We start from the raw sequence: 26,383 nt of genomic DNA, 5'->3' as shown, positions 1-26,383 counted from the left end.
CGTAGAGGCCATCTGTCCTTCTGACTCTGAGCTCATCAGCTGGCTGTGTCCTTCTAGATCCCTCCCCAGCCCTAGGAGTGACCCTCCCTCCCCACCAGACACCCTGGGGCCACTCATTCACACACAGCCTTGGGAATAGACACGTCAAGCCTGAACAGAGACCCAACACCGAGGCCTCTCAGACCAAAGTGGAAAGACCCGCAACTGAGCAAGTCCTTTTTCCATCCACCCAAGCTCCCCTGAGGGCAGTGACCACTGGCTCTGCTCTACTTCCTGAAATGCTCCCCACAGGCATGCTAGCGATGCTTCTTTGCCTGGTCATGATGGACAGTGTGGCTGGCGCAGAATGGGCATGTGACCGGCATGTGCCAATAAGATACTCCCTTGCAGTCTCTGATCCCAGTGAGGACAGTCGTGCCTGCCTTGCCCAGCGCTGCTATGCCTCTTTCTCTCTGACCGGAAGGGGATGATGAACTGGGGGGTGATCGGTGATTGTGTCCCCCCCCCAACACAAGCATCCACTTGGCAGGAGAGGACACACAGGAGCTTCCGTTCCAGCACTGAAGATACAGTACCTAATCCACAGGTCTCTTCTGGCCCAAGTTGCTGCCCACTGACTCTCCCAGTCAGAAACCACAGGTAGCTCTGACCAATCTCCAGGACCGAACAGGCCTTATCTATCTATCTATTTATTTATTTATTTGTTTTTTGAGGTAGGGTTTCACTCTAGCCCAGGCTGACCTGGAATTTACTATGTAGTCTCAGCGTTCAAGGCGATCCTCCTACCTCTGCCTCCCAAGTGCTGGGATTAAAGGCGTGCGCCACCACGCCTGGCGTCTATTTCTATTTTTTATTTTTGGTTTTTCAAGGTAGGGTCTTGGTCTAGCACAGGCTAACCTGGAATTCACTAGCTAGTCTCAGGGTGGCTTCAAACTCACAGTGATCCTCCTACCTCTGCCTCCCCAGTGCTGGGATTAAAGGCGTGAGCCACCACACCCAGCTAGGGTTTTGTTTTTTGCTTGTGTTCTTTTAAAAACACTGTTTATTTATTTATTTGCAAGAGAGAAAAAGACAAAGACAGGGCGTATGAGTACAAGAGGACCTCCAGCTGCTATAATGAACATTCACTACTTTATGCATCTGGCTTTAGGAGGGTACTGGTGAATCCAACCAGGATCAGTAGACTTTTTAAGCAAGCACTTTTAACTGTTGAGCAATCTCCCTAGCCCTCTCTCTTTGTTTCTTTCTTAAAATGTTTTAGTAAGACTGGAGGGATGGCTTAGCTGTTAAGGCACTTGCCTGCAAATCCTAAGGACCAAGGTTTGATTCCTCAGAGGCCATGTAAGCCAGATGCACAGAGTAGCACATGAATCTGGAGTTTGTTTACAGTGCCTAGGGGCCCTGGTGCGTCCCTTCTCTCTCCAATAAATAAATCTTTAAAAAATAAAAATGTTTTTATTACTTATTGTGTGTGTCGGGGGGTCAGTACAATTGTGCACATGCCACAACACAACCATGGAGGTCAGAGGCAACTCTCAAGCCAGTCCTTGCCTCTCCAACTCACTTAAGGCAGTGCTTTTCCCTCTGGATTCTCGCTCTGCTACTCTTTCTTTCTTTCCTTCCTTCCTTCCTTCTTTCTTTCTTTGTAAGCAGAGAGAGATAGAAGAGAGACAGACAGACAGAATGGGCACGCCAGGGCCTCTTGCCACCGCAGACGAATTCCAGATGCACGTGCCCCTTGTGCATCTGGCTTACGCGGGTCCTGGAGAATTGAACCCGTGTCCTTTGGCTTCGCAGGCAAATGCCTTAACGGCTAAGCCATCTCTCCAGCTCACCTGCTATTCTTTTTTGTTGTTGGTTTTAAAATATTTTTATTTATTTGCAAGCAGAGTGAGACAGAAGAGAGACAAAGAGAAAGGGCGCCAGGGTCTCCAGCCACTGTAAATGAACTCCAAATGCAAGTGCTATTTTGTGCCTCTGGCTTTTACGAGGGTACCAGGGAATGGGATCCAGGTTGCCGGGCTTTGTAGGCAAGCGCCTTAACTGCTGAGCCATCTCTCCAGCTCCTTATGTTTCTATTCTTTGCTGTATATCTGAGCTTCCACAAAATTCTCCTGCCTCTGCCGCCCATCTTAATGTCAGCAGCTTTTTATTTTTATTTATTTATTTGAGAGTGATAGAGAAAGAGGCAGGTAGAGAGAGAGAGGGAGAGAATGGGCGCGCCAGGGCCGCCAGCCACTACAGACGAACTCCAGATGCGTGCGCCCCCTTGTGCATCTGGCTAACGTGGGACCTGGGGAACCGAGCCTCGAACCGGGGTCCTTAGGCTTCACAGGCAAGCGCTTAACCGCTAAGCCATCTCTCCAGCCCTTCAGCAGCTTTTTAAATGGGGCCTGGTGATCCAACTCTGATACCTCAGCTTGAGTGGTGAGCGGTGTATCCACTGAGCCATCTGCCTGCCCCCTTTTCTTCTTGTTATAAGGGTTTTGGCCTGGGAAGGTGAGGGCCCCTCTTACTTTTTCAAATAATACATGAAGGCTTCAGGGATGAAAGCTGCGGTTCCGAACAGCACTGCCCTGGAGATGGCCGTTTCTTTGATGGCCTGGTGAAAAGACCAAAGGAGCAGCTTAGCACACAGACAGGCTGTACGGGGATTCCCCGTCCCCCCAGATGAGCACACAGAAACCGGGCTGGAGAGATGGCTCAGCGGTTAAGTGCTTGCCTGTGAAGCCTAAGGACCCCAGTTCGAGGCTTGGTTCCCCAGGACCCACATTAGCCAGATGCACAAGGGGGCGCACACATCTGGAGTTTGTTTGCAGTAGCTGGAAGCCCTGGTGCACCCATTCTCTCTCACTCTCTGTCTTTCTCTCTTTCTGTCACTCTCAAATAAATAAAAATAAACAAAAAAAAAAATTTTAAAAACCTTCCTTCTCACTGACAAAAAAGCACGTGCTAAGGCAGAAGTGACACTTCTCTGGGACCTTTCCGGGGTCATGTGTTCACAGGATGGTTGGGCGGGTCCCAGGAGTAACAGGGAAGGTGATTCGCGCCCCTGACTCCGCTGTGGTCTCCTCTGGCCTGCCGAGGGACCCCAAATAAACCACTTGAGAGGGACATGCCACGGCAGTGGCCGGACAAAATCTCACTCTGCTGGGCGTGGTGGTACACACTTTAATTCCAGCACTGGGGAGGCTGAGCTAGATCACTGAGTTCAAGGCCAGCCTGAGACTACACAGTGAATTCCAGGTCAGCCTGGGCTACAGTGAGACACTACCTTGAAAAAATAAAAACAAATAAAATAGCCCTGAATTTGACTCTGTCTTTCAACCCAGACCCCTATCACTGGCCTCCTCTACTGAACCTGCTCACTAGTGATTCTCACCCGACCAAAGGGGAATTCCCCAAGAGCCCGGCTCTGAGTACAGTGACATAGTACTATCCCCATGTAAGGCCACCTGTGTGCACCCGCCCTTCACCTGTGTAATGAAAGTGGTGTACTGAAGCCAGGTGTGGTGACACACGCCTTCAATCTCAGCACTCGGGAGGCAGAGGTAGGTGGTCACCCTGAGACTCCATAGTGAATTCCAGGTCAGCCTCGGCTAGAGTGAAACCCTACCTCAAAAAAAAAAAAAAAAAGAAAAAAAAAAAAGGGGAGGGTATTATAAAATCATGTTTTTTTTTGCCCTGGCATGTGTTGACAGTTACTCACATTCTGCCACGTTTTCTACACATATGCTAAACTCCATATACTTAGGATTTAAGCGTATCATTAATTGGGTGCATTACAGGCTCTTTACCACACCTCCTTGAGGGGCAAAACTAAGGGATTCTGAAGAGGAATTTCAGTTACCATGCATGGCTCACATATTAATCTTAGAAGTCACTGACGGGTAGGCACTCCCCATAAGCAGTTACTGAGGCGAGATGAGCAGGCAGGGCTGGGGGCGTGGGGTACTTGCCTAGCATGTGCAAGGCCCTGGGTCCCAGCTCCAGGCTAAACCAAGAGAGTCACTGCAGACACGGCTGCGTGGGCTGCCTAGGCTTGCTTCTTCCTGCCTTCCACGACCTGCCTACGTCTTGCCGGCCTGGCTCTCTGCTCCAGCCCTGTGGGTCCACTGTAATGGACTCCCTTCCCCTCGCTCCAGCACTTCCCCTTCAGGGAAAGCCTTTCCAGAACAGGACCAGGAGTCAAGCGGGTCGTTTTCGGGCTGGAGAGATGGCTTAGCATTTAAGTGCTTGCCTGTGAAGCCTAAGGACCCCAGTTCGAGGCTTGATTCCCCAAGACCTATGCAAGCCAGATGCACAAGGGGGCGCACGTGTCTGGAGTTTGTTTGCAGTGGCTGGAAGCCCTGGCGCACCCATTCTCTCTATCTGCCTCTTTCTCTGTTGCTTTCAAATAAATAAAAATGAACAAAAAAAATTATTTAAAAAATGGGTCGTTTTCAAACTGAGCATTTAGGAGTACAAAGTAAAAGCATTGAGTTCTGCAGTGAACCCTGATGGCTGACAGAGATGCCTCCACATTGGCAGGACAAGGCCACCTCCCTCCATCTGTTCAGTGAGTAAAGGGGACACATTCCAAAAAGACACCAATCATCAGGAGGCACGGGGACACACACTGCTGTTGGCAAGTGAGTGGCTTATGGGGCCACTGCCTAACCGTCTGAAACCTGATCCAAGGTGCCCCGTTACAATCAGATATCGCTGGTTACGCAATTTCTGAAATTTTTGCCAAGGAAAATAAACTTTTCAATGACAGGGAAACCATAAAAGAGCATGCATGCTTACGCACTGTTGCAGACGCTCTATTCTTAAGAGAAAGACAAACTTTTTTAAGAAGTAAAGTAAAAGCAGACCATTTAACTCTTTCTTTCACCCTAAGCTGGCCATCCTGGTAGGAATGTGGCTTGTGCTGGTAAGACGGACTGCAGACACGCAGAAGGACCCAACACTTCTGGGGATCAGACTCCTCGGGGGCAAAGGCACGGGTAGATCTTGGGTCTGTGAGCCTAGAACAGGCCAGGCACACAGGAGGTGCTGCACAATAGGCTGATTAAATGCTATTCACCTTTTCTTCTCCAGCTTTTTTTGTTGTTTTGTTTTGTTTTTTGAGGTAGAGTTTCACTCGAGTCCAAGCTGACCTGGAATTCACTATGTAGTCTTCGGGTAGCCTTGAACTCACAGTGATCCTCCTACCTCTGCCTCCTGAGTACTGGGATTAAAGGTGTGTGCCACCATGCCCAGCTTCTCCAGCTTTTTAAAAAATATATTTTGAAAGTGTGGGGGTGGTGAGGGAGGGAATTACCATGGGACATATTTTATAATCATGGAAAATGTTAATAAAAATTTAAAATATATATATATATATATATATTGATTTATTTATTTGAGAGAGAAAGAGGGAGGGGGAGGGAGAGAGAGGGAGAGGAAGGAAAAGAATGGGCACACCGGAGCCTTGAGCCACTGCAAACAAACTCCAGATGCATGCGCCCCCTTGTGCATCTGGCTTAATGTGGGTCCTGGAGAGTTAAACCAGGATCCTCTGGCTTTGCGGGCCAGTGCCTTAACCACTAAGCCATCTCTCCAGTCCCATTCCTCTCCAGCTTTGGAAGTTAACTAAATTAACTAAAAATTAACTAAAGTTTAATTAAAAAAAATTTTTTTGTTTATTCTTACTTATTTGAGAGTGACAGACAAAGAGGCAGAGAGAAAGAGAGAGAGAATGGATGCACCAGGGCTTCCAGACACAGCAAACGAACTCTAGATGCGTGTGCATCTGGCTAACGTGGGACCTGGGGAATCAAGCCTCAAACCAGGGTCCTTAGGCTTCACAGGCAAGCACTTAACCACTAAGCCATCTCTCCAGCCCTAAAGTTTAATTATTATTATTATTATTATTATTATTTGGTTTTTCGAGGTAGGGTCTCACTCTGGTCCTGGCTGACCTGGAATTAACTCTAGTCTGAGGGTGGCCTTGAACTCATGGCGATCCTCCTACCTCTGCCTCCCGAGTGCTGGGATTAAAGGCGTGCGCCACCACGCCCGGCCTGTTTGATTTTTTTGAGGTACGGTCTCACTCTGGCCCAGGCTGACCTGGAATTAACTCTGTAGTGTCAGGCTGGCCTCAAACTCATGGTGATCCACCTACCTCTGCCTCCCGAGTGCTGGGATTAAAGGCACCACGCCTGGCGCCAGGGCCTCTTGATGCTGTAAACAAACTCCAGATGCATGTGCCACTAGGCGTATCTAGCTTTATGTAGGTACTTGGGGAATCGAACCCAGGTCTGCAGGCTTTGCAAAAAAGCACCTTTCGGCCCTAAGCCACCTCCCCAGCCAGGCGACACTGAAGTTAAAAGTGAGTGGAGAACGAGCAGAGCAAACCATGTCACCCCACACAAAGAACCGCGAGTCACTGTTCAGTGGCTTCATTACTAGGACCCCAAAAGTCTACTGCCCAGATAGCGGCTAAGCAAAACGTGGCACATTCATCACTGGAGTGCTAAGCAATGAGAAGGAACAACTGAACCAGGATGGCGGTGTACGCCTGTCATCCCGGCACTCAGAAAGTGGAAGCAAGAGGATCAGAAGTTCGAGGCCAGCCTCTACTACATAGCAAGTTCAAAACAAGTTTGTGGGCTGGGGAGATTGCTCAGTGGTTAAGGCACTTTCCTGCAATGCCAAAGGACTCAGGTTCAATTCCCCAGTACCCACGTAAACCATATGCACAAGGTATAGCATGTATCTGTAGTTTGTTTGCAGCAGCTGTAAGCCCTGGAACACCCATTCTTTCTCAAAAAACTGAAAAATGAAAAAAAGAAAAAAAAAACTGCTACATGAGACCCTGTCTTAAAACAAACAAATAAAAGTAACAATTATAGACATATGGGCTGAAATGGATAAATTGTAAAAGCAAAAAAAAAAAAAAGGCACACAAACAACTACTATATGACTCATCCACATGAAATTTCTACAAGAGGCAAAATGTGGAAGACATAACAATGTATCCCTGGGGCTGGGTGGGAGCATAAAGTGACTAAATGGCAGACAGAAAACTTTTTTAGGGTGAGAAATGTAAAGTTGGACAGTGATGATGGTCACACAACTATTTAAACTGGCTAAATTTCACAGAACTTTTTTTTTTAACTTTAGCCCAGGCTGGCCTCAAATTCTTAAGAGATCCTCCTACCTCAGCCTCCCGAGTACTGGACTTAGAGGTGTGTGTCACCACTCCTGGCTTCAGAACTAGACTCTTACGATGGGTAAATATTATAGTATGGAAGTCACACCTCATTAAGTCTGTGATAAACCTCTCATGAGTGGCTTCTTAGGTCTAGAATCTTCACTTCAAACTCAAGAAACTCGATCTGGGCGTGATGGCGCACACCTTTAACTCTAGCATGCGGTAGGAGAATCACCATGAGTTTGAGGCCACCCTGAGACTACATAATGAATTCCAGGTCAGCCTTGGCCAGAGTGAGGCCCTACCTCAAAAAAAAAAAAAAAAAAATGGGGCTGGAGAGATGGCTTAGCAGTTAAGCACTTGCCTGTGAAGCCTAAGGACCCCAGTTCGAGGCTCGATTCTCCAGGACCCACGTTAGCCAGATGCACAAGGGGGCACATGCGTCTGGAGTTCGTTTGCAGTGGCTGGAAGCCCTGGTGTACCCATTCTCTCTCTCTCTCTCTCTATCTGTCTCTTTCTCTCTCTGTCACTCTCAAATAAATAAATAAAAACGAACAAAAAACTTTAAAAAAATGCCAAACTCAAGACATTTTCTGGTAGTAATTTCTCTCCTTGATTTTTTTTTTTTTTTTGAGGTAGAGTCTCATCTGGATCTCACTCAGTAGTCCCAGGCTGGCCTTGAACTTACAGCAATCCTCCTACCTCTGTCTTTCAAGTGCTGGGATCAAAGGCGTGCACCACTACACGCGGCCCTTGTTTTTTCTTTCTGTAATTATTAGGACTCTGTTAGAGATCATTTAGCAGGGAGGCAAGCGTCTAAACAGTCTAGCGGAAATCCTATAGCGTGTAACTGGCGATTTCTACTTCGGGCCTGTCAATCATTGATAGGGTTTTCAGATGTAATGAGCTCATTAATGTTTCCACTGACATGACCTCTGACCTCTCCCACTGCCAAGCTGGGCGGAAGGCTGTCCCTGCAAGCCAATGCTGGGCAAAGCCCAGGCCACTTCCGGGAAGTATTGTTCTTCATCCCACTTCTTCTTTTGAAATATTTTATTTATTTATTTATTTGAGGGGTGTGGGAGGGGGCGAGACAGAGATTGGATGCAGCAGGGCCTCCAGCCACTGCACATGAACTCCAGATGCATGTGCCATTTTGTGCATCCGGCTTACGTGGGTCCTGGGGAATCAAACCTGGATCCTTTGGCTTTGCCAGCAAGTGCCTTTAACCACTAAGCCATCTCTCCATCCCTCTTCATCCCACTTCTAAACAACTTCCTCCTCTTAAAAACTTTCAGTGAAGACCAGGAATGGTGGCTCACACTTATAATCCCAACACTTGGGAGGTTGAGGTAGGAATATTGCCATGATTTCAAGGCCAGCCTGGGCTAGAGTAAGAACCTGCCTAAAAATAAAAAATAGTAAGCCTGATGTAGTGGTGCACACCTCTAATCTCAGTACTTGGGTGGCAGAGGTAGGAGAAGGGCTATGAGTTTGAGGCCACCCTGAGACTACATAGGGGATTTCTGGGCTAGAATGAGAACCTACCTTGAAAACAAACAAAGAAACAAAAAACAGAAGAGAGACTAGTTGGAAAGAAGGGATTCAGTGGAGGGTGGATCTGAGATTGCGGAGAATGGGGGTAAAAGTGGGAATTATAGTTTATTGTCTACACTTATGAAAGCTGTCAATAAAACAATTAAAATAAAAAGCTGGGTGTGGCCATGCATGCCTGTGATTCGAGTACTGGCTCAAGAAAAGGAGACAGAGCGAGAAGGATCACTGGGGTCCCTGGTTGGCCAGGCCAGCAAAAACCAGGGAGCTCCCACTTCGGAGAGACTGTCTCCGAAGTAAGGTTGAAGAGCAACGGATGAGTACAATGTCTTCCTCTGACCTCCACATATGTGAGTTCAGGGTGCACACATATACACGCATACATGCATATATTATATACACACCCACACTACCCCTCTCACACACCAAAACCAAAAAACAAAAAAAAAGGTCCAGGACGGCCTGGGCTAGAGTTTAAGAGTTTCAAGGCCAGCTTGGGCAACTTAGTGTTACCCTATCTCAAAATAAAAAATACCCCACAATTTTAAAAAATACCCACAAAAAGGTGCCAGGTCAGTGGTAGAGAGCTTGTCTAGCATGCATGAGGCCCTGGGATACAATTCTCAGTACTCAAAAACAAGAAAGCCGTGTGGGGGTGGGGAGGGAGGGAATTACCATGGGATATATTTTATAATCATGGAAAATGTTAATTAAAAAAAAAAAAAGAAAGACAGACCCAAAGTTTCTCCTATTGGAGCCTCAAAGCCTGCAGGCTTGCCTTGCAGAGTTCCATCTAACCAGCCTCACGGTTCTATGAGCCAATTCCTGAAAGAACCTCCAAGAGGTCTAAACACACATTTTTTTCTTCCTTTCCCTTTCCCTTTCCCTTTCCCTTTCCCTTTCCCTTTCCCTTTCCCTTTCCCTTCCCCTCCCCTCCCCTTCCCTTCCCTTTCTTGTTTTTGGGTTTTTGTGGTTAGGGTCAAGCTCTGACCCAGGCTGACCTGGAATTAGTCTCAAATTGGCCTCAAACTCGTAGCGATCCTCCAGCCTCAGCTTCCTGAGTGCTGGGACTAAAGGCGTGCGCCACCATGCCCTGCTTAAACACACATCTTATTGGTTCTGCCTCTCTACAGCGCACCATTTTTTTGTTTGTTTGTGTTTTCAAGGTAGGGTCTCACTCTAGCCCAGGATGACCTAGAATTCACTATGTAGTCTCAGAGTGGTCTCAAATTTATAGCAATCCTCTTACTTCTGCTTCCCAAGTGCGGGGATTAAAGGCGTATGCCATCACACCTAGCCCTAGAGCACCATCTTTTATTTATTTATTTGGGGGAGGGCTTCTAGCCACTGCAAATGAACTCCAGATGCATGCACCATCACATGCATCTGGCTGATGTGGGTACTGGGGTGTTGAACCTTGGTCCTTTGGCATTGAAAGCAAGCACCTCAACCACTAAGCCATCTCTCCAGCTCAGCATCATCTTTTACTTTTATTTTTTGGTTTTTCAAGGTAGGGTCTCACTCTAGGCCAGGCTGAGTTGGAATTCAGTATGTAGTCTCCGGGTGGCCTCAAACTCATGGCCATCCTCCCACCTCTGCCTCCCAAGTGCTAGGATGAAAGGCGTGTGCCACCAGGCCCAGCTCCAGTACCATCTTTTTAAACATCAGGGTGCCACAAGGGGGCGCACGCGTCTGGAGTTCGTTTGCAGAGGCTGGAAGCCCTGGCGTGCCCATTCTCTCTCTCTCCCTCTATCTGTCTTTCTCTCTGTGTCTGTCGCTCTCAAATAAATAAATAAAATAAAATAAAATAAATTAAAAAAAAAAAACATCAGGGTGCCAAACACAGAAGCTCCTGGTAGCATGATGAAGCGACGGGCTCAGTAAAAGGGTAAGGCAGAAGTGTTATTGGATCTCAAACAGAAAATCCAACTCTGTGCCCATGGATAAGCAGTTACAGCCCCACTGTGGCCCCTACCTTTTCCCCAGCTCTTCTGGAGTGCCCTATGACATTGCCTTTCTTGTCCATAACCTCAATGCCTCGAATGGACTCCAATCTCCGGGACGCAAGCACATTTACTCCGCTGACTTGGGCTGCAGAGAAAGGAAGCACATGCAGTGGAAGGGTAAATTCAAAGCCAGCAAGGGATCCTCCAGCCCTTCCTGTGGTCACCTGCCCCAGCCTAGGGTCACCAGCTCTCTCCTAAAGCTGCAGAGGTAGGAACAGAACTGCTAGCTGCCGGGCCTTGGGTCTTGACTACAGTGCAACACAGCATTCAGCACCCGGGGCCCATCCTGGCCCCCTGATCCAAGAGAAATCACAGGACCCTTGAAATATGCTCATTTCTGCCTCATATGGATTGACCAAGTGTCTGCGACATTCCTTCCCGAATTTCAAAATCATCCTTCTACCAACTCTTCAAAGTGCCCCCATCTGCAAGCCCAAATGGGGAATGTGAACTAGGGGATCCACAGAACATACTCATCTTACTTCATCATTTTGGTTTTTCATGGTAGGGTCTCTCTCTAGTCTGGTTTGACCTAGAATTCACTCTGTAGTCTCAGGGTGGCCTTGAACTCACAGTGATCCTACTACTTCTGCTTGTGCACCACCACACCCAGCTACTTTATTTTTTTAAAGTATTTACTTGAAACAGAGAAAATATGAGTATGGATGTGCCCAGGACCTCCTGCCACTACAAACAAACTCCAGATGCATTCACTACGTTGTGTTTCTGGCTTTATGTGGAGTGTACTGGGGAATCAAACCCAGACCAGCAAGCTTTGCAAGCAAGTGCCTTTAACCACTGAGCCATCTCTCCAACCCACAGTTTTGATCCTTTTAAGCAAAAGATCTGGGCTGGAGAGATGACTTAGTGGTTAAGGCACTTGCCTGTAAGACCTAAGAATGCTCTTTTGAATCTCCAGAGACCACGTGGCCTGATGCACAGTGACGCAAGCGTGCAATGCTGCACATGCACGCAAGGGGCGCATGCGTCTGGAGTTTGTTCACAGCAGCTGGAAGGCTCTGGTGTGTCCATTCTCTCTGACTCTCTCTCGCTCTCAGAAATAAAATAATTAGGGCTGAAGAGATGGCTTAGTGGTTTAAGTGTTTGCCTGCAAAGCCAAAGGACCTCAGTTTGATTCCCCAGAACCCACGTAATCCAGATGCACAAGATGGCACATGCGTCTGGAGTCCGTTTGCAGCAGCTGGAGGCCCTGGCACCCCCATTCTCTCTCTGCCTCTTTCCCTTTCTGACTCTCTCAAATAAATACACAAAATTTGCAAAATAATAATAATATTTAAGACCCAATTTACAAGCCAAGTGGGCTGCAAGTGGTAGATGTCATATGTCACAACATGGCCAAGGGTCTCTAGAGAGGGAAGACTCAAAGATGACAAAGACCAGCCCGGCTCCATGGTCGCAGCCCGTCTTGCTCACCAAGAATGGCGATAGGTAAGGCTTTTCTGATCCAAAAGTTATCCAGGCCATACCTCATGTGGACAAAGTGAGGGATTAACTAGAAAATAAGAGGGGAAAAAAAGTCAGTACAGAGGACCAAAGAATCATCCAGACCATGCTAGCAGCAGCGGTAGCCCAGCCTAACTCCATTACAGACCAGGTGGAGGCTAGCGCTCTCATGCATTGTTTTTTTTAAGATTTTATTTTTTATTTTAGAGAGGGAGAGGCAGAGAAAGAATCGGCATGCCAGGGCTTCCGCCACTACAACTCCAGATGCTTCTGCTACGCCACCTAGTGGGCATGTGAGACCTTGTGCTTGCCTCACTTTTGTGCATCTGGCTTACGGGGGATCTGGAAAGTTGAACATGGGTCCTTAGGCTTCACAGACAAGCACCTTAACCACTGAGCCATCTCTTCCAGCATTCTCAAGCATGTTTTTTTTTTCGAGGTAGGGTCTCACTCTAGCCCAGGCTGACCTGGAATTCACTATGTAGTCTCAGGGTGGCCTTGAACTCTCGGTGATCCTTACCTCTGCCTCCCGAGTGCTGGGATTAAAGGTGTGGGCCACCATGCCCGGCTTTCAAGCATTGTTAAAAAATTTTATTTATTTATTTGTGAGTGGAGAGAGACATAATGGGCACACTGGGGACTCTTGCCACTGTGATTAAACTCCAGATGCAAGTGCCACTTTGTGCATGTGGCTTTACGTGGGTACTGGGGAATTGAACCTGAGCAGTAAGGCTTTGAAAGCAAGCACCTTTAACCACTGAGTCATCTCTCCAGCCCTCATGCAGTGGTTTTGTTTTGATTCTTGCCACAGTGAAGTGTTGTTTTGGTTCCTTTTAGGAGTAAATAGGGCTTAGAGGGGTTACATAACCTCTTTGTCCACAGTCACCATGCTGGGAAGGGTTTCATCCAGGCTGGGAACTCAGGCTTATCTGCATCTAAAGTCCACTTTTATTCATGTATTGATTTATTGGTTTTTTGAGGTAGGGTCTCCTCTGGTCCAGACTGACCTGGAATCCACTATTTAGTCTCAGGATGGCCTCAAACTCACAGCAATCCTCCTACCTCTGCCTCCCAAGCACTAGGATTATGGGCGTGCGCCACCATGCTTGGCTTATTTATTTTTGGGTTTTTTGAGGTAGGGTCTTGCTGTAGCCCAGGCTGACCTGAAATTCAGTCTCAGGCTGGTCTCAAACTCATAGCAATCCCCCTACCTTGACCCCCTGAGTGCTGAGATTAAAGCCATGTCCCACCATGCCTGCCTCTACTTTTATAGTTTTGTAGAGGATCTTGTTAGGTAGCCTGGCTTGCCCTGAACTTATGTTTCTCCTTCTTCAGACTCCTGAGCACTGGAATCATGGGCCTATGCCATTATACCCAGCTTTCAAGTCTATATTTTCAACTATTAAAACTTCCCAACATCCGGGCTGGAAAAATGGCTTAGTGGTTAAGGTACTTGCCTGCAAGGCCAAAGGATCCAGGTTCGATTCTCCAGGACCCACATAAGCCAGATGCACAAAGCAGCACATGCATATGGAGTTTGTCTGCAGAAGCGCTGGAGTCCCTGGCACACCCATTCTCTCTCACTAGTTGCCCCTCCCTCTCTCTGTCTTTCATAAATAAATAAAAATGAGTATTTTTTGTTTTAGAAAAATGGCCCAACATCCAAAGCAGGATAACACTAGCATGTGGGCTTTATGCAAAATGAACTAATTAAAAAAAAACAAACAGAATAGTTATTGTCAACCTGTTTTTTTTTTTTTGTTTGTTTGTTTGTTTGTTTTTTGATTTTCAAGGTAGGGTCTCACTCTAGCCCAAGCTGACCTGGAATGCACTATGTAGTCTCAGGGTGGCATTGAACTCATGGTGATTCTTCTACCTCTGCCTCCCAAATGCGAGGATTAAAGGCATGTACCATCATGCCCAGGAATTTTTTTAAAATATATTTTATTTTTAATTATGAGAGGGAAAGAGACAGAAAAAGAATGGTGTGCCAGGGCCTCTAGCCACTGCAAACAAACTCCAGATGCATGTGCCATATGCATCTGGCTTACATCTGGGTTCTGGGGAGTTGAACCTGGGTTCTTAGACTGCATAGGCAAGCACCTTAACTGCTAAACTATCTCTCCAGCCCTCAACCCGTTTTTGATTCTGAGACATAAAGAAGACTCCACAAGGCTGGAGAGACAGCTTAGCACTTAAGGTACTTGCCTGCAAAGCCAAAGGACCCAGGCTTGATTATTCAGGACCTATGTAAGCCAGATGCACATGGTGGTGCATGTGTCTAGAGTTCATTTGTAGTGGCTGGATGCCCTGGAGTGCCAATTCTCTCTCTCTGCCTCTTTTTCTCTCAATAAAATAAAAATATTTTTTTAAAAATTAAAACAAACAAAAAAAAAAGGACTGGAGAGATGGCTTAGCTGTTAAGGCATTTGCCTGTAAAGCCAAAGGACTCAGGTTTGATTCTCCAGGAACCATATAAGCCAGATGTGCAAGGTTGTACATGCGTCTGGAATTCATTTGCAGAGGCTGAAGGCCCTGGCCTGCCCATTCTATTTCTCTTCCTCTTTTCTCTCTCTTAAATAAATGAAAGGGCTGGAGGAATGGCTTAGCGGTTAAGGCATTTGCTTGCAAAGCCAAAGGACTTTGGTTTGATTCCCCAGGACCCACATTAGCCAGATGCACAAGGGGGAGCATGTGTCTGGAGTTCATCTGCCGAGGCCCATTCCCTCACTCTCTCTTTCTGTCAAATAAATAAATGAAAATAAAATATAAAAAAAATAAATGGAAGAAAATAAAATAAACAAGTGCTACCTTTAAAGAAGATTTCACAGGTTATCATAATACCTACTCCAAAGAGGGTTGAAGAGACGCACACTCCTGTCCCTAACAACGTTCTCTCTACTGGACCATGAGACTAAGGAAAAAGAAACGTACGACGTTAGCAGACATCACAGTTTTGCTCAGCAAGGATAACTGTTGTTGTTGTTTGGTTTTTCAAGGTAAGGTCTCGCTCTAGGCCAGGCTCACCTGGAATTCACTACACAGACTCAGGGTGGCTTTGAACTCATGGCAATCCTCTTACCTCTGCCTCCAGAATGCTGGGATTAAAGGCGTGCATCACCACACCCAGCAGAAGGATAATTTTTGGTAACAGAAAAATCTTATCTCCTCAGGGTTTGCAATACTCACGTAACTGGCATTCCCATTGGTGATGGTGAAGGCTGTGGTGTAAGCGTACAAGGAAACCTAAGAATGAGAGACAAGGGGATCACATTCTGGCTTTAAGCAGAAACACACAGAAGTCATGAAATTCAAAGAGCCACTACCTGAGGTAAGATCATGGACTTGATCCCCTTCACTGGCATCATCGACAAAAACACCTTTAAGAAGAAAATACAGCAGAGTTATAGTGCCTGATTTTTTGGGGGGTGGAGGAGGGGGCATGGGGGAAGCAGGGAGCCAAAGCTTACAGAATCAAGAAACCTTCTAGAGGATACATGATCCAGACCCTGAGAGCTGGGACAGGAGATGAGGTTGGACCCAGGTGACAAACGCATGTTGCAAAGCACCTAGCAGATCCTGAGCCAGTGGCTTGGAGAAACCCAAGAGCCTCAACAATGGTGTGTCCAGGGCCTGCAGGGTAGCAGGGCGGCAAAGAGGCCTACCCTTGCTAAGGCAGGCAAACACGGGGCAGGCGCAAAACAAGCTATGGCCCAGTTATGTGACAAAAAGCACGGCATTTCCCATACAGACAACGTGGGCCAGCCTTACTGAAGATGCTCTGGTCTGGTCTGGAAAGCCTCCCATCTGAATGTGTTAAAGACTTAGTTCCCACCTGGGGATCTTGGGAGGTGGTGGAAACTTGAAGAGGTGGGACCCGGGAGAAGGTCTTCCGGTCATGAGGACATGCCCTAGAAGACTAGAGAACCCCAATCTCTTCATCTTTCATCCTCTGGGTGTCATGCAGTAAACAGCCTGTTTCCCACCATGTACTCCCAACATTCCATGCTATTTTGCCACAGGCTCAAAAGCAATGGGGCCAATTGAAATAATCAAAGCTATGAGCCAAAGTCAACTTTTATCTTTCCTTCCTTCTTTCCTTCCTTCCTTGCTTTCTTTCAAGGCAGGGCCTCACTCTAGCCCAGGTTGACCTGGAACTCACTCTGTAGCCCCTAGCTGGCTTTGAACTCACAGCCTCCCGAGTGCTGTTACGAAAGTTATGTACCACCATGCCCAAATTTATGTAACTAACAATTACCCCAGGTATTTGTTACAGTAACTTAAAGCTGACCAGCCCAGAGTAACAAGACGATTCTCCCGGCTTGTGGCCAGTAGCATGTCCAAACTCACTGACAGTCTCCATAGGGCTGTGTGCATGGCAAGTGTTCAAAGAGCCTGTGACATGGACTTCTGAGAAGCCTGGGGCTGACTGGGAAAGGAGGGGGAGGGTGTGGACTCTGAACAGCAGATTAGGAGCACTGGAGGACCCACAGCCATGTATTAAGCTCCGAGCACCGAGCCCCAGAGTTGAAGGGAAGCGAGATAAGGAGACGGACGGACAGCCCCCGAAACTGCAGCTTACTCACCAAGGGCGCCACGAGGGGCATGAAAGCTGGAGAGAACAGAGCAGAGCATCAGTGATCACAACTGTCACACTAAGATGGCCCAGAGGGACGCCTCCTACCGGAACCTGCTCCATCCTCCTGAAGACACAGGCCTCAAGGAACCTCTGTTACTCATTTTTTTTTTTTTTTTTTTGTTTTTTGAGGTAGGGTCTCACTCTAGTCCAGGCTCACCTGGAATTCACTATGTTGTCGTCTCAGGGTGGCCTCGAATTCACAGCGATCCTCCTACCTCTGCCTCCCCAGTGCTAGGATTAAAGGCATGCGCCACCACGCCTAGCCACTTTTATTATTCTAATAAAAATAATAACACGGGGCTGGAGAGATGGGTTGGCGGTTAAGGCTCTTGCCTGTGATTTCTAAGGACCCAGGTTTGATTCTCCAGTACCCACATAAGCCAGATGCACAAGGTGGTACATGCATCTGGAGTTTGTTTGTAGTGGCTGGAGGCCCTGGCATATCCATTTTTACTCTATCACCTCTCTCTCTCTCTCTCTCTTGCTCACTATCTGAAAATAAGTGAATAAATAAAAATTATAAAAAATAATAATGACTGAAAGAATAAGTATATACTTATGGTAGAAAGTAAAAGACCTAACCAGCCACCCACCTCAGGCCTCTCCCTGAAGATAAGTGGTGATAACTGTTCATCTTTTCACATGTTTTTGGTTTTTTGAGGTACAGTCACTCTATTACTGTGTTGTGTCAGGCTGGCCTTGAACTCACAGCGATCCTCCTACCCCTGCCTCCGAGCGCTGGGATTAAAGGCTTGCGCCACCACACTCAGCTGAAACTTTCTTTCCAGGACAACCTGACCTTCTAATTCTCCTGCCTCCACTTCCTGAGTGCTGGGAATATGGGCATGTGCCACCAGGTCCCAATTTACCAGTGCTGAAGATTAAATCCAGGGTTTCGTAAATGCTAGGCAAGCACGCTCTCCACTGAGCTGCACCCTCAGCCTCTCACGTATTCATTTAACGCTGTGGCTGCCACCACTTTCATCAGAAATCCCCCGAGGGGAAAATGATTAGAGCAGCCTGAGTTTTCTATTATAAACCATGCCGTCCTCACCTACTTCTGACCAGGAGAAGCCACTCACCTGCAGGTCGGAAAAGAGCAGGGATCAGCTTGCTGTTGTCAGGGTGCACGGTTGACTGCAAAGGAGGGAAGCAAAGGTTAGCTGACATCCGGCTTTACTGTTTCAGGAAACTAACAATTAGAGAGAGGCTGAAACTTACAAGACTCCTCTGCCATGCTTCTCTAATCTAGAGAGAGAAAAAAGAAGGAACTGCTTTTAAAGGTGCTTTTTTAAAAAAAATATTTTTAGTGATTTATTTATTTGCAAGGAAAGGGAGTGAGTATGGGCATGCCAGGGCCTCCTGCAACTGCAAATGAACTCCGGACGCGTGCTCCATTTTGTGCATCTGGCTTTACGTGGGTACTGGGAAACTGAACTTGGACCACCAGGCTTTGCAAGCAAGTGCCTTTAACTGTCGAGCCATCTCTCTAGCCCTAAAGGTGTTTTGTTGTTGCTTTTACACATATTTTATTATTATTTATTTTGAAAAAGAGGCAGAGAGAGAGAGAGAGAATGGGCACTCCAGGGCCTTTAGCCGCTGTGAACGAACTCCAGATGCACATGCCCCCTTATGTGCAACATGGTGCATTTACATCATGTGCATCTGGGTACATGGGACCTGGAGATTTGCACATAAGCTCTTAGGCGTCACAGGCAAGTGCCCTAACCACAAAGCCATCTCTCCAGCCCACCTAAAGGGTTTTTTTTGTTTGTTTGTTTTTTGAGGTACTGTTCACTCTAGCTCAGGCTGACCTAGAATCCACTATGTAGTCTCAGGGTGGCCTCGAACTCTAGGCAATCCTACCTCTGCCTCCCGAGTGCTGGGATTAAAGGTGTGCACCAGCACGCCCAGCTTCTAAAGGTGGTTTTGATGGTCAATCTCTGGTTATCAACTTAATAGGATTTAGAATCACTATGGAAACAAATCTCTGGTCCTGTCTCTAAGGGAGATTGATTGAGGCTGGAGGACCCACCCTAAGGGTGGGTACCCATCCCTCCTGCAGGGGTGCTGGAATAAATAAAAAGGAGAGAGTTAGCTGGTCACCAGCATCCATCACTCTCTGCTTTCTCACTGCAGTGTGAATGTGACCAGCTGCCTCAAACTCCTGCTGCCCTGACTTTCCTACCATGTTGGACACTACCCTCCAGATGCAGTACAGAAGAAACCCACCACCCACCCTCAAGCCCTTCCTCAAGTCGCTTCTAGTCAGGTATTTGGTCACAGCAACAAGAAAGTGACTAATACAGTGGTTCAAGAGTAAAGTGAAGCTGGGCGTGGTGGCGCACGCCTTTAATCCCAGCACTCGGGAGGCAGAGGTAGGAGGATTGTTGTGAGTTCGAGGCCATCCTGAGACTCCACAGTGAATTCCAGGTCAACCTGGGCTAGAGTGAGATCCTACCTGGGGGAAGGGGGGGAGACAGTAAAGTGAGTCTCCTGTTGTTTTTTTTTTTTTTTTTGCTTTTCAAGGTAGGGTTTCACTGTAGCCCAGGCTGACCTGGAATTCACTATGGAGTCACACCACCATGACTGGCCTAGCTGGTTTATGAGATGAAAACCTAAGTACATTTTAAAAAATAATCCAGGGCTGGAGAGATGGTTTAGTGGTTAAGGCCTGTGAAGCCATGTGTTCAACTCTCCAGATTCCACATAAGCCAGATGCACAAAGGTGAGGCAAGTGCAAGGCTGCACATGCTCACTAAGTGGCCCAAGTGTCTGGAGTTTGATTGCAGTGGCTGAGGCCCTGGCATGCCAAATCTCTCACGCTCTCTCCAAAATAAAAAAAAATAAAAAAATAAAAATGTCAGGCATAGTGGCGCACGCCTTTAATCCCAGCACTCGGGAGGTAGAGGTAGGAGGATCACCATGAATTCAAGGCCACCCTGAGACTCTGTAGTGAATTCCAGGTCAGCCTGGGCTAGAGTGAAACCCTACCTTGAAAAACCAAAAAATAAATAAATCATCATCATCATCACCATCATCATCCAGGGCTGGGAAAAAAAAAGGATTAGTGGTCAAAACACTTGACTGCAAAGCCAAAGAAGCCAGGTTCAATTCCCCCAAACACACATATAGTCCAATGCACAAGGTGGAATTAGCATCTGGAGTTTGTTTGCAGTGGCTAGAAGCCCTGGAAAGCCCATTCTCTCTCTTCCTCTCTCTGCCTCTCTCCCTCCCTCTCTCTCAAAATAAATAAATTATTTAAGAAATAATAAAAGAGCCAGGCGTGGTGGTACACACCTTTAATCCCAGCACTGGGGAGGCAGAGGTAGGAGGATCGCTGTGAGTTTGAGGCCACCCTGAGACTACATAATGAATTCTAGGTCAGCCTGGGCCAGAGTGAGACTCTACCTCAAAAATAAATAAACAAACAAATAAATAAAAATTAAAAAATAATCGCCAAAGGACCCAGGTTTAATTCTCCCAAACCCACATATAGTCCAATGCACAAGGTGGAATTAGCATCTGGAGTTTGTTTGCAGTGGCTAAAAGCCCTGGCACGCCCATTCTCTCTCTCCCTCTCTCTGCCTCTCTCTCAAAATAAATAAATAAATAAAATATTTAAAAAATAAACAAAGAATCCAGTTTTATAAAGCAAGGAGTATGTGCAACAATAAGATCAATAGCCAAAAACACTACCTGACTTCATTACATAGCAGATAAAACCAGCCAAAGGCAAGTACAACCAGCCTTGAGCCAGGCACAGCCGAGCTTGTGACACATACCCTTTGGTCGTCCCTGTAGAGTGTAGGAGCATCTTCGTTGGTGAGCAATAGTTGTCTTGAATTTTCTATTTTTCCCTGTAATCAAATATCAAGAAATCAAGCAACAACCTTAACACTGTCTGGATTTCTGCACCAACTTGGCGATCACAACTCACTCACCAGCACACACTGCACTTCAGGCTTTAAGGCAATATGTCCCTGAGTGGAAAACCCTTTGTAGCACTCAGATTCAGACCTTCTAGCTTCCTAGACTCCTCCAACAGCCCACCCTCTCGAGCTGCCTTCTCCCTGAAAGATTTATTATTATTTATTTATTAGACACAGAAAGAGGGAGAGAGGGGAGGACAGAGAGAATGGGCTCATCAGGGCCTCTAACCACTGCAAACAAACTCCAGATACATGTGCCACCATGTGCATCTGGCTTACATGGAACCTGGAGAATCGAACCTGGGTCCTTAGGCTTCGCAGGCATGCACCTTAATCGCCACGCTATCTCTCCAGCCCCTCCCTGGTTTCTGAACGTCAGTTACTTTCCTGGTAGCGAGTCCCGCCTTCTCACTATCTCCATAGCTAGCCACCTGAGCCTTGTTTCCTCTTCTTTTAAAAGATTCAAAATATATAAAGAAAAATTACACATGTATCCCCTTATACACAATTAGCAATTGTGAAACGCTTGGTAATATTTGCTTCTAATCTTTCAAAGCAAACCATTATCCCCTTTCATTCCCTTCCCATTCTATCAGAAGTGTGGGGGTTTGAATCAGACGTCCTCCATAAACTCAAGTGCTCAGGAAGATCACCGTGAACTTGAGGCCACTTGGGACTACAGAGTTCTAGGTCAGCCTGGATTAGAGTGAAACCCTGTCTGAAGCCCCCTGCAAAAAAACAAATTACACACACACACACACACACCAAGAACATACTTACAACTGAAATGAATAGATATACAGGATCTAATAATTCGGTCCACAGAAGAAATCTTTGAACAAAAGGCTGAAGAGGGGGAACAATTACCAGAGAGCCGGTTACAAGAAGATAGACATAATTGTAACAATTCACTCTGGGGAGTGGGGAGGGCTCAGCAGGCTTTGTCTGTGGTCTGCATCTTGCCAGAATCATTTCCTCTAAACACGCCTCATCCAATTGCCATTGAGGGTTAAAACCCAGACTTTCGGGTTCAAACGGGCCTTCATTCATACTCAAACCCTGCGAATTTCTCTCCTGGCTCTCACCCATACCGCGCGGCTTAACCGTAGCAGTAAGGGACAGTCACCAGTGATCAGCACCCGCAGCTCAGCTCCCTGGGGCAGAAAGAAGGGGTGGTGCGCGGTTTGCCTGGTAACAAGCTTGCCCAGACAAGTTCAAAACCGCTCCAGCTTTTAAGCCCTGGCTCTGCAGAGGCAACTTGATGTCCAACCCCCCCCCCCCCGACCCCCACCAATAAAGAGGAGTAGGGCTTACCTAGGTCAAGGCCTAGGAGAAAACACCCCAGAGCCCTGTAGGAGGGTATGGGGCATATGAAACGGGGCCAGGAGCAGCTCTTCAAAGACTTCCTATTCCAAAAAGGGTGGAAAATCTCTCTCTCTTTTTTTTTTACATGACATATCGAGATGCTATTTGGCAAAGGTTGGACTAAATAGCTTATTAAGATTAAAATCAGCTGCTGTTTCTTTTTACCTTTTTAAGGTAGCTACTAGAACATTTTAAGTTGCTGCTATGCCTCACAGGTAAGGCCTGTAACTTCCTGACCACGCCGGTGGACTGTCCCCGAGGTAGATAAGCATAAAGGATAGGGGTCGGGGGCTGGAGGGATGTGTTTCTCTGCACCCACCAAAGGCAGTAAGGGCACCCCACCTGCGAGGGTGGGGACTCCTCAGGACCATCGGAAGAAGGGTGACCTTGTGGCCACCCATTCCGGCCCCGCCTGGGGCCTTGGGCTTTCCTTTGGGTCTCCGGTGGGTCCCCGGCTGGGAGGGCGCGGGATGATCGCCCCTAAGGCTGTGTCCAGGACCAGGGAGGCGCAGGGCACCGCGGCCACGTGGGCTCGCCGAGGTCACGCGCCCGCCCGCCCCCGCCCCGCCCGGGCGTACTTGGCGTTGGGAGATCCCGAAGCGCAGGTTGGGATCCATGTGGACCGCGGCGCCCGGACGACGACCTTCTTCCTCCTCCTCCTCCTCCTCCTCCTGCGGTTCCTGGGCCGACGTCCTGGCGGCGATGGCCGTCACCGCCCCGCAGGGCGCGGAGGAGGAGCCTGGCGGAGGGCTCCGGCCCGGCCCGCCCACCGCGCGCTGCCCGCGGCCCGCGCGCCCCTCTCCGCCGAGCCCGCCTCTCCCGAGCGCTGAGTCCTTCCTGCCCCGCTGGGAACCTGCCGGGCCCAAAGCGGGGTGCAGAACCCCCTCTTAGGAGCGCTAGGGACCTTCCGCGGCCACGTCCTCAACCTTCTTCCGCGCTTTGAGTCGGCTCACGACTTTACCTTCAAAGTGTCCCTGGATTGCTCAAAAAGTCCCGAGTACACCGAGGTCACCTGGACCCAGGGAAAAATGAAAACGCAACACCTTTTTGGAAGAAAAAGAAAAAAAGGTGTTTTGGGTGTTTTTATGTTTGTGTTGTTGTTTTGTTTAGTTTTTGAGGTAGGGTTTCATTCTAGTCCGGTCTAACTTGGAATTCACTATGTAGTCTTAGGGTGGCCTTGAACTCACAGCGATCCTTCTACTTCTGCCTCCCGAATGCTGGGATTAAAGACGTGCACCACCATGCCTGGTAGAAAAAATTTATATTCCTTTTTAAATATTTTTATTTAAGAGAGAGAGAATGGGCGCACCAGGGCCTGTACCACTGTAAACAAACTCCAGAAGCATGTGCTACCATGTGCATCTGGTTTTTGTTGAGTACTGGGGAATCAAACCTGGATCCCTTGGCTTTGCATGCAAGCCCATTAACCGCTAAGCCATCTGTCCATCCTGAAACAAAGACTTTTAAAATTAATGTGCAGAAAGGGAGAGTATGGGCATGCCAGGTCTCTAAGCCAGTGCAAACGAACTCCAGATACATGCCTCACTTTGTGCATCTCGTTTAAAGTGGGTACTGGGGAATCGAACGTGGGTGTCAGGTTTTGCCAGCAAGTAGTGCCTTTAGTTGCTGAACCATCTCCCCAGCCTCGCAGTACCTTTATCCAGCACTATTGAGAGTTTGAGAAAGGTAGGGCATGAAGTCCAGTGCGAGGCCCCACTACTGCCCTGGCAGCTGACAGTGTACGGTGTGCCCATCGCTTCAGCCACTTTTTTGTTTTGCTTTGTTTCTTTTTTTTTTTTTTAATTTTTTATTTATTTATTTGAGAGCAACAGACACAGAGAGAAAGACAGATAGAGGGAGAGAGAGAGAATGGGCGCGCCAGGGCTTCCAGCCTCTGCAAACGAACTCCAGACGCGTACGCCCCCTCGTGCATCTGGCTAACGTGGGACCTGGGGAACCGAGCCTCGAACCGGGGTGCTTAGGCTTCACAGGCAAGCGCTTAACCGCTAAGCCATCTCTCCAGCCCTGCTTTGTTTCTTTTCAGTGTTGGGGCACACCCACTTCTGCTGAATCCAGGGTCAATGAGGCACAACTTACAGAAAACGTTAGGCCTGCCCTCCTTCTTTCTGCGTTCCTCCAGGGCCTGGGTGGATGGACTCAGTGGGTGTGCTCTTGGATTTGTGAAGGCCAGAGTCTTGGGCTGGGAGCCTGCACAACACAGCTGTTTTGTTTTATTTTTATTGTTGTTATTTTTTTTAATATTTTATTTTTATTTATTTATTTGAGAGAGAGAGAGAATGAGCATGCCAGGGCCTCCAGCCACTGAAAATGAACCCCAGATGCATGTGCCTCCTTGTACATCTGGCTTATGTGGGGCCTGGAGAATTGAACTGGAGCCCTTTGGCTTTGCAGGCAAGTGCCTTAACCACTAAGCCTTCTCTCTAGCTCCAGTTGTTGTTTTATTTTATTTTATTTTATTTTGTTGTTGTTTTTGAGGTAGGCTCTCACTCTAGCCCAGGCTGACCTGGAATTCACTATGTAGTCTCAGGGTGGCCTCAAACTCTCAGCAATCCTCCCACCTTTGCCTCCAGAGTCCTGGGATTAAAGGCGTGTGCTACCACACACAGATTGGGTTCCTTTTTCTTTTCTTTTCTTTTCTTTTCTTTTCTTTTCTTTTCTTTTCTTTTCTTTTCTTTCTTTCTTTCTTTTTTTTGGGGGGGGTTTCAAGGTAGGGTCTCACTCTAGCCCAGGCTGACCTGGAATTCACCATGGAGTCTCAGGGTGGCCTCGAACTCATGGCAATCCTCCTACTTCTGCCTCCCGAGTGCTGGGATTAAAGGCGTGCACCACCATGCCCGGCTTCCTTTTTCAAACAAATATTTTTTATTATTTATTTCCAAGGAGAGAGAGTGGGTGCGCCAAGGCTGCCAGCTGCTGCAAATTAATTCCAGATGCATGTACCACTTTGTGCATCTGGTTTTATGTGGGTACTGGGGAATTGAACCTGGGCCGTTAGGCTTTGCAGGCAAGTGAGCCATCTCTCCAGGCCCTATTTTAGGCTCTTGAGATTGAAGGAAATAGAATGTGTCAATATCTAACTTGAATTCATGGCGATCTTCCTATTTCTGCCTCCTGAGTGGAGTGCTAGGATTAAAAGCATGGCCGAGGTGGGGTTTTTTTTGTTGTTGTTGTTATTTCTTTTTTTTGAGGCAGGGGCTCTAGCCTAGGCTGACTTGGAACTCACTCTGGCCTCGCACACACAGCCTCCCTGTACTGAGACCTGAGCAGGGCTGTGTTGTGTACAAATGGACTGGTGTGAGCAGTGGGATATGGCACAGAGAAAAATCTTTGGGCTGAAACTTCAGCCCATTGAGCTGCAATTATTTGAGAGATTACAACCATTGAGATTGGGCCAGTTGTCCTGCACTGGGACAACAGGAAGAATGCAGACTCTTGTGAAGGTGCCTGAGTGCTGATGGAGTTCTTCAAAGTCTGCTTTACTCCCCCCCACCCAACCCCGGATTAACAGATTGGTAGCCCACCTGGTACTATGGAGTATAACAAATGCAAGAAAGAGTCATTGGATTTGCAGCATGGTTTTGTGTTTTGGAAATGGCCATGAGCAGTGGCTAGCAGGCTGGTTGGGTTACTTGCATAGAGGCCTGATGGAGCCTTGAGGATGAACCGGGGGTTGCAGTGGAGATGCCAGGAGTATGGAATGGCTGTCAAGGAGAGCTGCCAGCATCAGATGAAGTTTTCCAGGCTGTGAGGAGCCTAGCTGGAGGGGCAGAATTGGAACTCCAGAGACTCGTTGCTGGTTCGAGTTAGCCGACTTGGAGACTTGTCACTGACTAGAGTTGTTGGACTTGGAGCTAGAGTTTGATATCTGCCGTATTTGTTTTAAATCTTGTATTGGATGAATATTTCTTTGCTATGCCCAGTGCCATCTTTTGCAGTGTGAATGTTTATTCTATGCCATTATGGTGTTTTGTTGTTGTTTGTTTTTTTTTGCTATTATGGCTCGGTTAAAAAACCTTGGATTATGGGGATGTTTGAACATCATTGGGATAAAAACTATGGGACCGGGTGTGGTGGCGCACGCCTTTAATCCCAGCACTCGAGAGGCAGAGGTAGGAGGATCACTGTGAGTTCGAGGCCACCCTGAGACTACAGTTAATTCCAGGTCAGCCTGGACCAAAGTGAGACCCTACCTCGAAAAACCAAAAAAAAAACAAAAAAAAAA

The 26,383-nt window shown here is 47.5% G+C and overlaps 1 protein-coding gene across 4 annotated transcripts in view; it reads right to left on the bottom strand.

The window, feature by feature from the left end:
• Window positions 1–22,855, bottom strand: part of Sfxn4 (sideroflexin 4) — a 29,877-nt gene extending 7,022 nt beyond the window's left edge. Inside the window, exons 1-12 of one of the 4 annotated variants that reach the window (XM_045160143.1) lie at window positions 22,719–22,855; window positions 21,556–21,621; window positions 20,629–20,703; window positions 18,065–18,091; window positions 17,926–17,980; window positions 16,791–16,816; window positions 15,531–15,584; window positions 15,394–15,450; window positions 15,053–15,118; window positions 12,175–12,253; window positions 10,710–10,825; window positions 2,517–2,602 (exon numbers count right to left, since the gene is read on the bottom strand). In XM_045160143.1, the coding sequence (XP_045016078.1) occupies window positions 2,517–2,602; window positions 10,710–10,825; window positions 12,175–12,253; window positions 15,053–15,118; window positions 15,394–15,450; window positions 15,531–15,584; window positions 16,791–16,816; window positions 17,926–17,980; window positions 18,065–18,091; window positions 20,629–20,703; window positions 21,556–21,621; window positions 22,719–22,757 (746 nt within the window). In that variant the 5' untranslated portion in view covers window positions 22,758–22,855. The remainder of the gene's footprint in view (window positions 1–2,516; window positions 2,603–10,709; window positions 10,826–12,174; window positions 12,254–15,052; window positions 15,119–15,393; window positions 15,451–15,530; window positions 15,585–16,790; window positions 16,817–17,925; window positions 17,981–18,064; window positions 18,092–20,628; window positions 20,704–21,555; window positions 21,622–22,718) is intronic. The other 3 variants (XM_045160161.1, XM_045160166.1, XM_045160153.1) reach the window with 3 other exon arrangements.
• Between the last annotated feature and the right edge of the window lie 3,528 nt (window positions 22,856–26,383).

This window comes from Jaculus jaculus, chromosome 1, assembly GCF_020740685.1.
Source record: "Jaculus jaculus isolate mJacJac1 chromosome 1, mJacJac1.mat.Y.cur, whole genome shotgun sequence".
NCBI lineage: Eukaryota > Metazoa > Chordata > Mammalia > Rodentia > Dipodidae > Jaculus > Jaculus jaculus.
Note: the sequence above shows the minus strand (reverse complement) of the source record. Positions and strands in the feature narration are given on the sequence as shown.